The sequence below is a fragment of the Sciurus carolinensis genome, chromosome 16 (genome assembly GCF_902686445.1).
Source record: "Sciurus carolinensis chromosome 16, mSciCar1.2, whole genome shotgun sequence".
Taxonomy (NCBI): Eukaryota; Metazoa; Chordata; class Mammalia; order Rodentia; family Sciuridae; genus Sciurus; species Sciurus carolinensis.
The window spans coordinates 63861761-63879316 of NC_062228.1; the positions used below are offsets into that span (position 1 = coordinate 63861761).

The 17556-nt window shown below is 56.2% G+C and overlaps 1 protein-coding gene across 1 annotated transcript; it reads left to right on the forward strand.

Moving 5' to 3' along the window:
• The first annotated feature begins 210 nt into the window (after window positions 1-210).
• Window positions 211-15485, forward strand: Cacng8 (calcium voltage-gated channel auxiliary subunit gamma 8). The gene is made up of 5 exons (XM_047529127.1): window positions 211-453; window positions 2909-3367; window positions 11404-11487; window positions 12730-12870; window positions 14474-15485. Exons 2-5 carry the CDS (start codon window positions 3193-3195, stop codon window positions 15223-15225), a joined length of 1152 nt encoding a protein of 383 aa, XP_047385083.1. The 5' UTR covers window positions 211-453; window positions 2909-3192; the 3' UTR covers window positions 15226-15485.
• The last annotated feature ends 2071 nt before the right edge of the window (window positions 15486-17556 follow it).

Here is a 17556-nt window from a genome sequence, read left to right on the forward strand (position 1 = left end):
ACTCTCCTCTTCCCCAGCTCGCTTCTGCCACCCAGACCCTGCCCCCACCCTCTCCCTTCCCCCACCCATCTCCTCTCCGAGGCTCCCCATCCCTCAGCAGCTCCCCTCCCCCTCCCTCCCTCCTCCCTCCCTCTCCCGTCCTCCAGCTCCGCACTTTACCCAGCGACACGAGAACCAAATTGTCTCCTCACCTTTTTTTTTTAAATCCGGACCCTCACCCCCCGGGGACCCAGGCTCAGAGCTGCCCAGCTCCCCCTCCACCTCCACACCCCCATTCCTCATACGCCTCCTCACGTCACCCCCACCAGGTCGGACGCCTGGGTCCCTCACTGCTGGGGGAGGGGGAAGCCGCGAGCATTGGGAGCCCAAAGGGCTTTTCTGGGGGGGGGTGCCGGCGGGGGGGCTGGACATCCCTTCCCAGTGCATCGGAGAGTTGACCTATCGATCACAGAGGTGAGATGATCTTCTTATTAATCGGAGGTGGGTGGATGTAGAATTCAGGCTCCGTGACCCCCCTAATTCTGAGAAAGGAGCTGGCCCCGCAGAAGGGAGGACACTGACCCCCTCCTATCCGGAAGCTTTAGAATTGGAGGGTCCCCTGTTCCTTCCTCCTTTGCAGCCGCGGGCAGATGGAGTCAATGAAGAGTCCCTAAAGCCAAACAGATTGTCCCCCAAATTGGCAAAATGAAAAGATCCTCGAATCTTTACCAACGGAGAAATTCCCTCTTTTCCCTCCTCTTCCCTTCCCCTCTGATCTCAGGTGGTAGGGGCCAGCAGGGGGGAGGCATATCCCGGGGTCACCAGCTCACCCCGTGGAAACAGAGATTTGTTAGGACAGCGGAGGTGGCCGCGCTGCGGGCTGGGGCACTGACTGGGAGAAGAGCAGAGAGGAAGGGGCCAGCAGTGAGAGCCAGGACGGAGGCTGGGGACACCACGTCCAGCGTGCCAGGGCCCAGGAGGGGGCTGTGTGGGCAGGAGGGAGTTGCGGTGGGGGAGGGAGCACATGTGTGGGGCACTAGGCCCCGTTGCCATGGAGACGCCCCCCTAGACAACCTTTCTCAGCAGCCCCTCTTGGGAGGACCCCGTCTGGGGCCAGCTGATGGGGGGCGGAGAGCCAGAGAAAGCGGGAGGCCAAGGTCACCCTGCAGGGGGACCTGGGTTTGGGGTTTTGCTTCCCCTCCTCTCAGGTTGCCAGGCTCTTCACTCTGGGGGGATTTGGGGAAGAAGTCTAGGAAAGTGGTGGAAACAGGTAAGGGACACATGGCCAGGGGGAGTGGGGCAAGGCGGCCTCAGGGGGCTGGGGGCCTGGGGCATGGTGGCGGGAGGCGTGGGGGAGAGAGATGAATGGGCAGTGGGGGTGGCAGAGTGGGCAGTTGTTCCCGGAGGAGAAGAGAGTTGTATTCTTGCGGATCACATTTTCCTGAGGTCGCAGGGGACTGGGGATCTTCTTAAGTCTGGAAGAAGTTGGGGGCTGCTGTGTAAGTTCCTGCACAGGTGAAATGGCTGTGGGGCATGACAGGGGGTGTTCCCAAGAAGGGACGTCCATGGGGCCAGAGGAGCGGGTCTCCCTGGTGGCGAAGCTGGGAGCCACGGAGGGTGAGGCAAGCCGGCAAGAGTGAGGGGCTGTCCCTGATGTAAGGGAAGTTGGGGAGAGCGCTTACTTCTTGAAGAGAGCAGGGTTCCAAGTGAGTGGGGGAGCACCAAAGTGGGGGGTCCTCTGTGATGCAGATGCGGAGCTGCCATGGGGGCTGGAGAGGGCATGGGCCATGGTGCAGGGACCGAGGACCCGGGCCAGCGCGTGCTGGTGATTCTGCATAGTCGGGGTGCACAGGTCAGGTATGGGACTTTCCTGAGTGGACTCGCGGTGGGGGGATTCTCCTCAATGGAGGACAAGCTGATGGTGATGCTGAGTTGTCTAAGTTGCACGGCAGCAGGGCCAGATCGGGAAGACTTTGTTAAGCAAGGGAGAGAGTGGGGAGCGTTCGTCCGAGTCCAAGACAGAGGCCTGGGCAAGCCACGGGTGCTGTGAGGGGGGTGTGAGGGACAGGGAGGCTTCTCCTACAGCCTGGTCTCAGGCTGCCTGCACATTCCAATTCCCCAGGGAGCTTTTAAAAACCTAAATGCTTGGTTGCTCCCTGGGTCAATTAAGAGGGATTTCCCAGGTGGGACTCAAATATTCGAATTTTTTAAAGTCCTCTGGAAATTTCAAGATGTGTTGGGGCTGCAAACCTATGTCCTGAGACACAGGGGCTGGGAGGGGACGGAGAGTAACTGGAGGTGGTCTGGTTATTCCAGCTTGTGCAAATAATGAGGGTCACTTGGGAAAGTTTATTTTTTAAAATTTATTTTTAATTTTTTTTTTTTTTTTTTTAGCTGAGGAGAGATTGATTGAGCAATCTATTTTTCCTAAGTAGAGGAAATTGTAGCAGTAATGTCAGGCTCATGGAGCATATTTTTCCAAAGAAGAGGTGGAAGTGGAAGGACCAGGAGCCCCAAATTGTGGAGATACCTTAGACAAAGCCAGGGTCAGGAGAACTTTTCCTGAGACACTCCTAGCAGAGGAAAGGACTGTAAGAGAAGGCCATGTTGAGGGTGGGGGACTTGACAGCAAGGAAGAGGGCAGGCCTCCTTGGGAGGAGGAGGCAATGGCCAAGGGACAGATAGCTTCCCAAGAGGGAGAGGACAGGGGCCCCACAGAGAGCTGCTCTCTGGGTGCAAAGCCTGGCCTGGGGACTTCTCCCGGTGACGCGGCAGGGGGCGATCCTTGAGGGAGAGTTTCTCAGCAGGCATGGGGACCAGAGTGGAAGGAGTTTCTTCCAGGAGGCCTCGTCTTTCCTGGGGGACTGGGGAGGCTGGGGAGGCCTGGTGCCTCCTGTCTAACCCCTTCTCTCACCCTGCCCTCCCCCAGCCGGAGACCATGGCCTTGCCCTGACCCCCGCCCCGCCGCAGCCTCCTGCTCGCCGCCCCCCCGCCCCGCGGGCCCCCGGCCCCCCGCTTCTGCCTGCGCTGTGACCCCCCCCAGCCGCCGGCACGGCCCCGCCCCCGCTGCCCCGGTGGTGGCCCACGGCCCCCCGGCTGCCCGTTGTCAAACTGGAGTCGCTGAAGCGCTGGAACGAAGAGAGGGGCCTCTGGTGCGAGAAGGGCGTGCAGGTGCTGCTGACCACGGTGGGCGCCTTCGCGGCCTTCGGCCTCATGACCATCGCCATCAGCACCGACTACTGGCTGTACACGCGCGCGCTCATCTGCAACACCACCAACCTCACCGCCAGCGACGACGGGCCCCCGCACCGCGGCGGCGGCGCCTCGGAGAAGAAGGACCCCGGGGGCCTCACGCACTCTGGCCTCTGGAGGATCTGCTGCCTGGAAGGTAGGGTGCCGGAGGGCCTGCCCCGCCGCCGCCGTGCGAGCCCTGCGCTGACTCTGGCCAGGGCTCCAGACTCTGGGCTCCTCGGGCCGCCTGCCCTCTCTGCCTCTCTGCACGTGGGTGCCCCCTCCCCTGGGGACCCCTCAGCTCATCTTTCATTCATTGCGTCCCCTTCTTCCCCGCTCCCAGCACCCCTCCGTGTGTCCTCCCTCTGCGCACTGAGGACTCACTCGCTGGGCCTCCACCCTTTCCTCCACCCCTTTCCTCCCGCCCTTAGTTTGACCCTGCCCCACGCCCTCTGCCTCGGGCCTCCTGCATCCTCCCGCCCTGCATTCGCTCCCCGTCCTCCACAGCCCCTGCCTCTCTTGGCCCCACTCATGCCCTCCTCGTCTTTGGCCTCCCCTCGAGTTCCGTGGCTTCCCTGGAATGGAGGGGTGACTCCTGGCCCCGTCTTCTCCCTGGCCCACTGCTCCTCCTGCAGCCTGTCTTCCCCTCAGCAGCGCACCTGGGCTCCCAGACTCCCAGGGTGTCCTTTCCTCCCTTCCCTTCATCCGCCCGCCCCTGTGCCTTCTGCTTCTTCCTTTGCACGATCCTCAGTTCCTCCTCCTCCTCCTTCTTCCAACTACTACTACTACCACCACTATCTCTTCTTCTTTTTGTGGCACTAAGGATGGAACCCAGGGCCTCACTGTGCTAGGCAATCACTCTACCCCTGAGCTGCATCCCTGACACTTTTTACTTTATTTTGAGACAGGGTCTCACTCCATTGCCCAGGTTGGCCTTGACCTTGTTGTCCTGCCTCAACCTCCTGAGGCACTAGGATGGCAGGCATGCGTGGCTGGAGTTCTGGACGGCACAGCCTCTCCCTCCTGACTCGCCACCTCCTCAGATCTCCATCTTTGTTCTTCTCTCAGCTCCTCTTTCTCCCAACAGGCCCCTCTGCTTCTCCCAGGCTCCTGCGGTCTTTCTCCCCAGTTTCCTTCTCCCTCCCACTGTGCACACCTGTATTTCCTTCATACATACCTGGGAGTGCTGGGCCAGGAGGCGGGAGCCCTCCCTGTGCACCTGTCCCCTGTGTGGCCACTCCCCACCCCTCTGAGCTCAGAGCCCTCATCTGCAAAGGAAGGAAGGGAACCAGCAGCCCCAGAGCCCCCTTCGGCCACCACGAGGTTGAAATTCCTTCAATTTCCTTCTTTCTCTCTCTCTTTTCTTCTGCCCCCTTCTTGTTTTGCTAAGCACTTACCACAAGCCAGGAATTCTGTTCTCATTTAGTCCTATGAGGTGGATACCACCTTCCTGTCAGGGATAAAGAAACTGAGTCTCAGAGAGGTTAAGCCACTTGCCAAAGGTTACCCAGCTGTGAAGCAAGTGAGCTTTGCAGATGTACTCTGCTGGTCTCTGGAGTGTCTGAAACTAAATCTGAGCTCTGAATCAGTTGCCAACAGTTAAAAACAGGGAGACTGCACATTGAAGACCCAGTACCACTTCTTTAGGGCTCTCGGAAGACCTGGCAGGGTGGGGCTGGCTGGAGCTGAGTCGAGGCTGCCTTTGCAGATCAGGCACGGACCCTCCACTTCTCCTCAGTTGCCTCCACTCCCTCTTGTCTCACCCCGCTTCTCCCCTTGTCACTGTCTCCTCTTCAGGGTGTCTGAGTCCATGTCCATTCACCTGTCTAACAGGCACCAGGCGCAGAGCCGGGTGTGGGGCTCGCACTGTGGAACCCCGGGCCGGTGTGCACAAAGATTAAGAGCACCGTCCACTCATCCGACGACCCGTTTTTATTGACTTTATGCTGTGTCAGGTTCCGTTCTTGATTCTGGGGCACCAGGGGGAAAAAAAGACAAAACTTCCTGTCCTTACTTATGTTCTAGAGAGTGATAGATAATAATGGAGATAAATAAATAAAGCATTTGGAGTGTCATAGAACTGAGTGCCAAGGAGCAGCAGGAGGTGGGGCAGGTGTGGGGAGGGAGGCCTGGCCCCAGGGTCATGTGTGCAGTGCCAGGGAGGCTGGGAGAAGCCTCCCAGAGCTGGTGCCCTGCGTGGAGGCCTGCAGAGCTGCAGAGGCCCTGGGTGGGAGTCACCTGTGCACTTGGCTACCAGCGCTTCAGCGTGGTTGGGGCAGAGTGAGGGAAGGGGCAAAGAAGTAGGAATTACAGTCCAGGAGGTGGCAGTGTCCAGATCTCCCAGGTGCCTGTACATCCCTTGGAGGATCTGCTTGTACTCTGAGTTGGGAGCAACGGAAGGTTCTTGAGCAGAGAAGTCACACAAACTGACTTAACTGTCACCAGGATGGCTCTTGCTGCAGGGTGGAGAAAGGACTCCGGTAGGCAAAGGGGGACACAGGCGGCGGCTCCTCCCCAGTGGGAACCGTGCAGTCTGGAGAGTGGCTTGAACTCATAGTACCTTCCAGGGCTCTCACGGGCAGGGATTGCCACGCGCTGCTCTGGGGCACGAGAGGGGAGCGGAGCTGGGTGTCCCGGGCAGTTTTCCCACTCTGCATTGGAGCACCTGGGCACCGTAGGACATTGAGTGGCCTCCCTGGCCTGCCCCACCGGATGCCCAAGGCCACCTCCCCAGTGTGCCAATCAAAATTGTAACTGTCCCCAGATGTTGGGATAAAATCAACCCCCGGTGGGATCATCACGCCCAGGCTTTGGCCTGAGCACCTAAGTACGTGGGCCTCGCTCATCAGATGGACGGCAGGTGTTTTGTTTCATTTCCTTATTTTCTCTCATCCAATTCCTTATTAAGGAGGAACTTCACAGGCTCAGTGTTTGTCACGTTAAATTTAAGATACTCATTAAGAGACAGCGCCTAGGACAGAGGGCAGCACATGGAGAGACCCAGAGTGCCACAGGGGAATTATTTTAAGCATGTGGACGTGCAGTCTCTGTCACAGCTGTGCGCGAAGATAACCGGGGACTGTAGGTGAGTGTGTCTGTCCCGGTCAAAGTCCCTTTATGGACACTGAAATTTGAGTTCCACGTCACTTTCACGTGTCATGGGATCTTCGTCCATAGTATTTTGCCCATCACTTGCATAGCAGGTCATCATAGCATGACCTGTTCTCAGTCATGTTTGCCATGGGGGTCTCAATCTGCTGCCCCTGCTCCCGGCTGTTGGAGAGAAGGCACCTGAGGCTTCTCTCAGGGAAGAGATTGAGCTGGGGACACAAACGTAAGGGTCATCAGCATAGCAGCACCAGAGGTCACTTAGAGAAGGAGCAGGCTCAGAGACAAACAAAAATTTGTTGAAGGGCCAAAACGCGAGGGAGGCGAGAAGAAGCAAGCAGAGGAGTGGAGAAAAGAGGAGGTTTGAGCAAAACCAGGTAAGTGGGTATCCCGCAAGCCAGCCAGGTTAGTGTGTCAAGGACGGGTACGTGAAGGCTGACTTGGTTGTCACTGTAACTGTCATTCATTTGTCACGGAATGCTGCAATAACCCTGCAAAGTAGCTACTGTTACCTGGAAGAGAAAGCAAGGGCTCAGAGAAGTGCAGTGTGTTTCCCAAGGTTACGAAGCTCACGTACAGGGGACTCTAGATTGGAATCCAGGTCTGTTCTGTTTCCTAGAACAAAGCAACAGATCCCCCAACAGGAACCCAGCCCAGCAGGAAGCCAGGAGAGGAGAAACTAGACCCTGAACACACTTCTCCTGGGGATTCTTGGGCTTAGTCCTCATCTCCCCAGTGGAAAGTAGTATGAGACACAAGCTCTGGGACAAGACAGCTGGATCTACCTTTGTCAGCCATAGACAGCTGTGTGATGTTGGGCCATGTATGTAACCTTTCTGACCTTGGGCCATGTTTTTAATTTCTTTCTTTCTTTCTTTCTTTCTCTTTCTTTCTTCTCTCTCTTTTGCTGGGGATTGAACCCCGGTGCAGTTTACCACCAAGCCACATCTCAGCCCCCTTTTTATTTGTTATCTCAAATCAGGGTCTCACTAAGCTGCTTAGGGCCTTACTAGGTTCCTGAGGCTGGCCTCAAACTTGGCCTCCTGCCTCAGCCTCTGAGTTGCTGGGAGGACAGGTGTGTCCCACTGTGCGGCTGGGCTGTCTTTAACCTTCCTGTGCCTCATTTCCAACACTGGGGAGATGAGGATGGTAGCAGGCCCCAATGCCCCAGGTCAGGAAGGCAGGGAGGAGCTCCTGCCAGTGACTCTTCACAGGCTGCTGGTGCAGTGAGGGCTGGGTCATGGGGCTGACATTTTGTCAGGCATTCCGGGCATTCCTGGGACTGGGCCCTGGGTCCTTCCTCCCTAGTCACCCAGGCCAGATAGAAATATAGCACCTGCCACATATTTAAAATTTTCTAGTAGTTATATTAAAACAAAAAAAAAGAAATAGGTGAACTTGATAGTTTATTTAACCCAGCATTGCCAGAATGTTATTTGAACATGTAATCAATACAAAAAAAAAAAAAAAATGACCCATGAAGTATCACACGCTCTCTCCACATCGAGTCTGGAGCCGGGGGTGCATCCCCGCACGCATGCGCGGTTGCCACCTGTGGTGCTGGTGGTCACACCTGCAGTTCTGCTCCAGTGGGTCCTCAGGAGTCTCTGCTCCAACCCCCGCTCCTCTCAGCACCCAGAGGCCCGACCCATGCCCTCTTTTTAGTGCCCACCCAAAGCCCCTGCGCTGAGCGCATTATCTCACCAAGTGAGTCCTCGCCCGGCGCTGCTGGGAAGGTATTACCATCGCTCTTGCTGGTTAGAGCAGGAAGCCGCGGGACCCCTCAACCCTCGCTCGGCTGTGGTGCACTAGGCAGGCCTCGGCTCCCCCTCACTGGGCAGGGAGAGCGCCTAGCCCCATCGGGTCAGCCAGGAAACAGAGACCTGGGTCACAACCACCAGCGGTCCGTGCTTAGCGTCCACGGCAGTCTCACCGAGCCCTGCCAAGTCACGGTAAGGGACGGGGCAGAGGCTCAGGACGTTTGGGTTCCTAGATCAACGCAGCTGGGAAGTGGCAGCTCTGAGGCTGAGTGCGAGGGTCTGGTTCCAGAGCCCAGGCAGCCACCCTGCTCTGTTGTCACACAGGTCCAGCTCGGAAACCAGCTCTGCTGAACTTCCTCCCGTGGTTGCCAGCTGTGGGACGGGGCAACTTCTTTAGCTGTCTTGCCTCTGTTTCCCCTGCCGTGAGGCAACTCCTCCTGGGGCTTGTCCTAAGTACTGAGTGACAGGCAGCCCCTGCGCCATGCTGTCTGGTGGCCGTTAGCGCTAGGTGCTAGGTAGCACTGCCGGCCTGTGGAGGTTCTATGTGCCCTCTGCAAGGTTTCAGGTCAATCTCATGTAAGTATTGCTGCTTTGAGAGAAGGACTGTGATTCCATCCAAGAAAGAAGGGAACTTGAGCCCACAGTCTTACCTGTGACACCAAGGACGGGTAAGAGTTTACAGCAGGGAGTGGTATGTTCATTCACCCTCTCTTTTCCAAGTTGCGGTACAATATGCATGACATCAATGTACCATCTTAATCATTTTTAAGTGTGCAGTAATGTTAAGTGCATTCACATTGTACAATCTCCAGAAGCGTTTTCATCTGCAAAACTGAAACTGGACCCCTCCCCCACCCCCACCCCTGTCTCCCCGCAGCCCATTCAACCACCATCTACCATCTGACTTGATAAATCAATGATGGATGCTCCAGGTGCCTCATATAACCACACAGAATTTGTCTTTCTGTAACTGGCTTATTTCACATAGCATAGCATCCTCAAGATTCATCTGTGTTATGGTGTGTTTCATAATTCCCTTCCTTTGAAAGGCAGAATGACATTCCTTGGCATATATACATCACATTTTGTTTGTTTTATCCATTCATCTGTCAATGGACACTTGAGTTCTTTGCACTTTTTGGCTAAATGAATAATGCTACAATGAAAATGGGTGTATAAATATCCCTTTGAGTTCTTGCTTAGTTCTTCAGGGTATACCAGGAGTGGAATTGCTGAGTCATATGGTGATTCTGTTTTAACTTTTGAGGAACCTCTGTACTGTCTCCATTCTCCATTCCTGCCAACAGCTCACAAAGGTCCTGATTTCTCCACATCTTTGCCAACACTTGTTATTTTATTTTCTTCCTTTTTAAATAGCAGTCTTCCTACCAGGTGTAAAACAGTATCTCATGGTTTGGATCAAATTTCTCTAATGAATAGTGATGTTGAGTATCTTTTCTGTTTCTTGGCCCATTCAATCATTCTTTTCATTAAAAATAGTTATTGAGCACTTACTATTTGCTAGGTATTGTCCTGGATGCTGTGAAGATAGCAATGAACAGCTCAGAACTGTGTGTGTGAGTTCTACTTCCTCTAACCTATCAGTCCTGGGCACTAACCATTTAGTGCTTAGGTTTCTATGTCTGGACAATGGGTGCAAAACATCAGCTGAGTGCCTGTTCCAGACAAGGTGTTACATCTCCTGGTCTAGATCACATTCTCACATCAACCTGGAGATGCATCCCATTTTGTGTTTTTTAGGGAGAGAACAGAAAGTTGGCCTATGTCTTGCAAGAAGATATAAGGCATAAGGACAGCAGAGTCAGGCTTCCTACCAAAGCAGTCAGACCGCATGACACCAACATTATGTTTCATGGAAACTTTTTTTTTTTTTTTTTTTTCAAATTCCCGGGTGCTAAGGATGGAACTCAGGACTTGGGCCATGCTAGGCAAGTGCTCTACCACTGAGCATGCCCCCAGCCCTCAGGGGGCTCTTATGTACTATTGAGTTAATCCGCCTAGGAAGCACTTAGAAAATGTTAATTTTTATTATTACTCACTGCCTTATACTCATCCTTGCCAATTCTTTTCTTTACCCCCATTTCTTCTGCTCTTCTTTGCCTGTCTTGGTCTGCCTCTAATCTCCACTTTTGCTCTCCTTTTATTCACTCCTTATCCCGTCCATCATTTGCTTACTCCTCATTCATCCGTCCATTGTTCCTCTAGACCTCTGGGTACCGAGCAATGCGAGGGACAGAGGAATCTGACTCCGGGCCCCTTCCTTCACGAACTCTCAACTTGTTGAGTAGGAAGCATATAAACTGACAGGAGGCATATCCTAAAGGGCAGCCAGGGAGCTGTTGTACCTCAGAGGAGGTCACTGACCCAGCTCGTGTGTGTGTGTGTGTGTGTGTGTGTGTGTGTGTGTGTAGGGAATGCTTTCCTAAGGAGCTTCAGGGTAAGTATTACATCAGCAGAGAATGTGAACAGACTGTTCTCTGGCCTGGGCAAAGGCCTGGGGATTGGAGGAATCGTGGAGGGTTGAGGAAACTAAATATATTTATAAGTTATTTTTCTTCAACTATGTGCTAGAGGTTGTAAAACAGACCCTGTCTCCAAGCTGAGAAGATAGATAGGTTTCCAGTGGGTGCGAGGATGAGGGTCCGAGGAGAGGACTCTGGGATGAAGGAAGCAGGGAGCCTGCAGCACCCCTAGCGCCATTCTGCACTCCCTCCTCAGCCACTCAATCTCTCTCCGGGAGGTTCCAGATTCTGCGCAAAAAGAGACTAGGAATTCCTCCCTCTCTTTGCAGGATGAAGAGACCAAACTCCCACGACCCACTGGGCTGCTCCCTCTTGCAACTGGACTTCGAAGGGTCTCCGAGGACATTCAGTCCTCCTGGGCTCCTAGCCCCGAGTTTTCCCACGCATTTGCCGACTTCTCAACAAGTTTAGGGTTAGGAGGGCGGCTTGAAGAGGTTGAGACCAATACCCTCTTCCTCAGGGAGGGAAAAGAGAAAGCCGGACAGGTTGGGTGTTAAGATAGCCCAGGTTACAGGGCAAAGGTCCTGCAGCCTGTAGTGAGTGCTTGGAAAGATGTTAGTCTTTGGGTGTTTTTTTTTTTTGTTTCCTTTTTAACAGGTGGGGAAACAGACCAGAGAGGTTGAAAGTTGTCCCGATACCGACACCGGCTCAGGGCCAGGACTTCTGTCTCACCGTCAGCCCAGAGAGAGAAGGGGTCTGGGGAAGGGGGTGGCTTTCTCACTCTGGGCCGCCCCGCCCGGAACTCAAAGTTCCCACCCCCACCACCCCCGTCCCTTCTCCAGGGTTGAAAAGAGGCGTCTGCGTGAAGATCAACCATTTCCCGGAGGACACGGACTACGACCACGACAGCGCGGAGTATCTGCTCCGTACGTGGGGTCCGGGCCAGCCGGGGGGAGGGGGCTGCCAGGCCGGCGCTTGGATCTCACGCATAGGTTAGCTTCCCAGCCGATCCGGGGCCAGATGCACAGATCCCCTGGCTCCCCATTGGCTTGGTGGCGTGTCCCCGCCCCCTCCTCTCACCTCGGGGCGGGCTAAGGGGGGATCTTGGCTGCTGATTGGCTGCCTGGTTCTCTATGGTACTCGCGGCAGCTGTGCACTAGGACCGGCTGTCGACTACAGGCTGGTATTGGCCGCCGCGCCTGGGCTGTGGGCCAATCTGCGACAGGGACGGGCCAGTCTTGGAGCGGGCTGGGGAGGCGTGGGCTGATTGGTAGTCACCCTGAGAACGCGGCAAAACTTGGGTTACGATTGGCTGCAGCCTCAGCAGGGCTCAGAAATCGCAAAGTCTGGTTGCCTGAGATTTTAGAGGTGGGTGGAAAGGACTGCAGAGAGAGAGAGAGAGAAAGAGAGGAGAGAGAGAGAGAGAGAGAGAGAGAGAGAGAGAGAGAGAGAGAGAGAGGGAGGGAGGGAGAGAGAGAGAGGAGAGAGAGAAGGAGGGGGAAGGAGAAAGAAAGCGGGAGTGAGAGGGATGGGGGTGGGGAAAGAAAGAAGAGAGGGCAGGGGAGGAAGAGGGGATAGGGCAGCCAGGAAGAGGGGAGGAAGAGCAAGCGACCCAGAAAGGTTGAATGAAGCAAGGCAGAAGTCGCGGGGGGCGGGGGGGCGGCAGGGAGAAACTCAGAAATCGATGAAGGCTGGCAGAAAAGGGAGGGGGGAGAGAGAGAAGGGGTGGAGACAAGTATTAAGACATTTGATAGCAAGATCTGGAGAAAGGAAAGAGATTCACAGAAGGGAACGGCAAGAAAGAAAAAGAGAGATGCGAGAGCAACAATGGAGAAGCTGAGAGGAGAACAGAGAGCGAGAGTGATTTCGAGAAATAAAGAGGAAAATAATACGCCAGGAGAGGGAAAAAGTCGACTAAGGAAAAAAAGAAAAAGACGAAGAAAACGAGCGCGAGGAAATCAGACATATAGGGAGAAATTTTTAAAACAGAAGAGAAGAAAGAAAAAATAAAACAGGAACACAGGCAGGGGGGCAGAATTGGAGAACTAGATCGAGAAAGAAGCAGAGAAGAAAGCAGGCAGGAGGCGCCGCGGGCCGGGGCGCGCAGGCGGCCCGTCTGACAGCCCTCGCTCCCTTCCTCCCTCCTTTCCTTTCCTTCCTCCCCGCAGGAGTTGTCCGGGCCTCCAGCATCTTCCCCATCCTTAGCGCCATCCTGCTGTTGCTCGGGGGCGTGTGCGTGGCGGCCTCCCGGGTCTACAAGTCCAAGAGGAACATCATTCTGGGAGCCGGGATCCTGTTCGTGGCAGCAGGTGAGAGGCAGAGGGAGGGGGCGGCGGGCTGGAGCGGTCCCCGTGCGCGCGGGAGTGTGTGCGCGGGTCTACCTGCAAAACGACCCTGCCCCGAGCGCCCCCTGGGGCCCGAAGCCTTTCTAGGCTCTTCCCAAGCTCCGTCGCCTCCCGCTGGGTAAGGTAGGTGTATTCTTCCTGCCGTCTAGGGCACAGACAGGTGTCTGGAGCAAAACCAAGGACGTGGGGAGCAGAGGTTCCTAAACCCATGGTTCTGGAGGCGGAAGGGGAGGAGCTTGGGGAAGGGGGTGGGACCTTGAGACTGACAGGTACTGGGGTTAAAAAGGCGGGGCTGGCCACCGAAGGGAGGGGCCAGGAGAGGGAAAATGTGGTTTGGCTGAGGTTGGCGAGCAGGCTGCTTTGAAAGTCCAGGTAGATTCCAAGAAGGAGGTGGTTCTGAGAAACTATGTAGGGCCGGGAAATGAAGGCTGAAGGGGCTGAGCCAGGAAGACAGGGTCGAGCAGGGGCTACAAAAGATAGGGCGGGTGCCTGGAAAATTAAAAAGGGGAGGAATTATGTCATTAAGGGCATTATTAACCTGGATGATTTAGGTGGCTCAGACCAACTCCTTGAGAGGCGTGTCATTAGGAGTAAGACTCCCCCCTTCCCTGTTCTACTCTTCAAGAGAAATTCCAGGGGCAGAGATGTTTTGAAGGGGTGGCTTACGGAGAAGAGGGAGGATTTGATATATTTAAAGATCAGGATTGGGTTCAGATCTGCAAGGGAAGGTCTGGGGGACCTGAAAGTTGGAGCTAGTGAGGCCTGAGAGGGGTGCCGGGAGCCTGGCCTAGACCCACAGTGGGTGGCGTCTGACAAACAGGAGAGGGGCCTAGAGTTGACTGGGACTTGCTTTATCAAATTTTAAACCAGCGGGAGAGTGTCTGGAATAGATGCCCAGGCTGGGGAGCAGCAATAGACAGGACATGGAGATTACATCGTTGAGTTCAAAGAGCAGACGGCGGGGACTGCGTTTATAAATTAGACCAACCAGGAATGGGCCTGGAAATCCAGGCTGCGACCATTTCATCAAGAATGGAGTTTAGCCAGGCATGGTGGTACACGCCTGTAATCCTAGCTGAGGCGAGGCTGAGACAGGAGGATCACAAGTTCAAAGCCAGCCTTCGCAAAAGTGAGGCGCAAAGCAACTCAGTGAGACCCTGTCTCTAAACAAAATACAAAATAGGGCTGAGGATGTGAGTCAATGGTCGTGTGCCCCTGAGTTCAATCCCCAGTACCCACAAAAAGAATGGAGTGTAGACCCTCAGAACAGCACAGCAGGAGCCTGGGCTAGCAGGGGCGGAGCCTAGGCCACAGAGTGGAGCTTAGACCAACCGGAGCCCTGTCAGGACCATTCCATGTGGAGGGGTAGGAGTTTTGGGCCTAGGCCCAAAACTAGGCCCTGGGCAGAGGTTCGCCCGATGGGGCGGGACCTAGCCCCCTGGGGTGCAGTTAAACCCTCGTGGGGCGTGGCTTGGCCAGTGGGGTGGGGCGGGACGGGGACGGGGGCGGGGGCGTGCCCGGGCCGGGCCGGGTGGCCTCGAGGCTCCCCTCTACCGTCCCCGCCCAGGCCTGAGCAACATCATCGGAGTGATCGTGTACATCTCTGCCAACGCGGGCGAGCCGGGCCCGAAGCGGGACGAGGAGAAGAAGAACCACTACTCGTACGGCTGGTCCTTCTACTTTGGCGGGCTGTCCTTCATCCTGGCCGAGGTGATCGGCGTGCTGGCCGTCAACATCTACATCGAGCGCAGCCGCGAGGCGCACTGCCAGTCTCGCTCGGACCTGCTCAAGGCCGGCGGGGGCGCGGGCGGCAGTGGCGGGAGCGGCCCCTCGGCCATCCTCCGTCTGCCCAGTTACCGCTTCCGCTACCGCCGCCGCTCCCGCTCCAGCTCCCGCTCCAGCGAACCGTCGCCGTCGCGGGACGCGTCTCCCGGCGGCCCGGGCGGCCCGGGCTTCGCCTCCACGGACATCTCCATGTACACGCTCAGCCGCGACCCGTCCAAGGGCAGCGTGGCCGCGGGGCTGGCGGGGGCCGGCGGCGGCGGCGCGGGCGCGTACAGCGGCGCGGCGGGGGCTGCCGCGGGCGGCGGCGGCGGGGCGGGCGCCGAGCGGGACCGCGGGGGGGCGCCGGGCTTCCTCACGCTGCACAACGCCTTCCCCAAGGAGGCGGGCGGCGGCGTCACGGTCACGGTCACCGGGCCGCCCGCCGCGCCCGCGCCCGCGCCGCCCGCGCCCGCCGCGCCCGCCCCGGGGACCCTGGCCAAGGAGGCCGCCGCCTCCAACACCAACACGCTCAACAGGAAAACCACACCCGTGTAGGGGCGCGCGGGGGACGGGGGCGTGTCCGGGGCGCGTGCGCGGGCGCGCGTGCAACGAGGCTGCTGGGTCGGGGCGCCTCGCTCTTCCCCGGGAGCGCGCTGGAGACTGCGTGGCCTTCCCCCTGCGCCCCTCCCCAGCTCCAGGCGTTGGGGAGCCCCCTCACCCTCCAAAGCAGGGACCCCGGGGGAGGGGTAAGAAAGGGAGGGGGCTCTGGTGAGGCAGCGTCGTGTTTTATTTTTTTGTGGGATTTAGGGGGCGGGGGGAGGGCCGTGGTGTTTTTTGCAGTTTTGAGATGTTTTCTTTTTAATGTTTTGCTGTGTGCATGTGGGGGCGGGGCGGGGGGAGGGGAGGGAGGGACTCCCAGCCCAGCCCAGCCCAGCCCAACTCCTGGAGAGGGGCCCATAGCACACCAGTTATACCTACAAACTATATATATAACTCTATATAAAGGGAAAGGTCGAGAGAAGGGACTCAGAAACGCAAGACTAGAGATGGGCGCAGGCATTCATTCACTTGTTCATTCATCTTTCCACAAGGGCTTATTACGCACCTGCTGTGTGCCAGGTGCTGGGACATAAGAAGGCATTGGGGAAGGGGCATAAACGCAGGCGCAGAGGTACTTATTCATTCATTCGTTACTGGCTACGTGTGTGCTTAACTGGCAGGCATGTGCTGAATGCTGAGCGTACAGAAGGGAGGAAAAAGACAGGGTCCCTGACAGCTTCAGAGTTTGCATCTTGCACATGAAACACATTAATTGGTGAATTATGTAGACATACAATAAATTACAGTTAGGATGTAGGAGAAACCTGAGATCCTACAAAATGCTCCCTGGGGGAGGGGCCTAACCCATTTTAAGTTTTAGCAGACACTGAAAGGATGACAAGGAGACAGCCCACTGGAACTGAGGCAGAGAACAGCATATGCCAAGGCCCTGGGGCAGGAAGGAGTTTCCAGAGCATGCTGAAGTGTAGCAAGCTAGATGTGAAGAGAAGAGCCTGGAGACAGGATCAGATTGTGCAGGGACTTGTAGGTTAGGTTTTATTCTCATGCGGCTGTGGATGGCTTTAAGCAGGAGCACAGCATGAAGGGTGCACAAAGGAAAGTCAGGAGCTCAGCTAAGAGTAAGAAGCAGAGGCAACTAAAACACTGCACCAGTCACTGGTCCTTCAAGCTCATACTCTGGTGGCATAAAGCACTCAGTTACACAGATGCTGTGGCACAGGCATGATGTCACGTGCAGAATCACAGAGACAGGGATCCGTGTTTCACTCATTTATTCAGCCACTGGCATTCGGGAGCATGTGCAGGCAGGGAGTTAGGAGTCGTGTCCCCAGAGGTGGAACAAACCCTGTCACTCTTCTCAAGCAGCCGGGCATTGCCAGAAACCACCCCCAGGCAGGGAAGCAGGCGTTGTGACTGGGGTCACGATGGGCACTGTGGAACACAGAGGACAGAGTGACCACTTGCCAGGAGTCAGGGCAGGGGAAACATCCTAGAACGTGAAGCCTAGTCTGGGTCTCCAGAGAGGCGTGTGTCTCCTCGGTGATGAAGGGGACGAGGAAGGCTTTCTGGGCAAGAGCAGAAACCCAGAAGAGAAGCAGCATGATGTTTTGGGAGAGTGTGGGTACCCCTGGATGCTGAAATCCAGGGTCAGAGGAAGAGGTCAGACACTGATAGACACAGAAGCATCTGCAAGCCAGAGTCTAACAGTGCTGGAGGTGCAGACCCAGGGCTGTGGACCTTCCAAGGGCAGTGGGAGAGGATGACAGGTGAGGGGCAAGGGCAGTGGGGTGCCAGAGGAAGGGATGGGGTCCAAGGTTACTGAGAGGCAGGGCGCTCCCTAATTTCCCTTCCTTTGCTCAGCAATTATTTCCTGAGGTCTCCAGCATGGCCCAGGCCTGTGTGCTGTGATGCTGGCCGCAGGGAACCGTCCCATCCCGCCCTGCACTCAAGGGGCTCCCAGTCTGGTGGGGAGACAGACAAGGCTTAGCTGCACCAGGCGGGACATGGTTAGTGAGGTACCTTGATGCCGGGGTCACCTTGGGAATAGGAGGCAGCAGAAGTGAGACCACGGAGGGAGAGCATCAGAGTTGGGCGTTAGAAATTTGCTTTGGGGCCTGGGTGGAAGGGTTAGAAATGGGATTGCGGGAGGCTGGAGTGCGGGGGTCTGGGAGGAATTCTGTGAAGGTGGTTTCAGGAAAGAGATGCTGGAACATGTAGAGAGGAAAATGGTTCAGTGAGACTAGGCAGGACTTGGTTTGGGCATGGAGAGAAGAGGGCCGGGAGAGGTGCATTCAAGGGGCTGATTTGGTGGGGAGGGCAGAACTG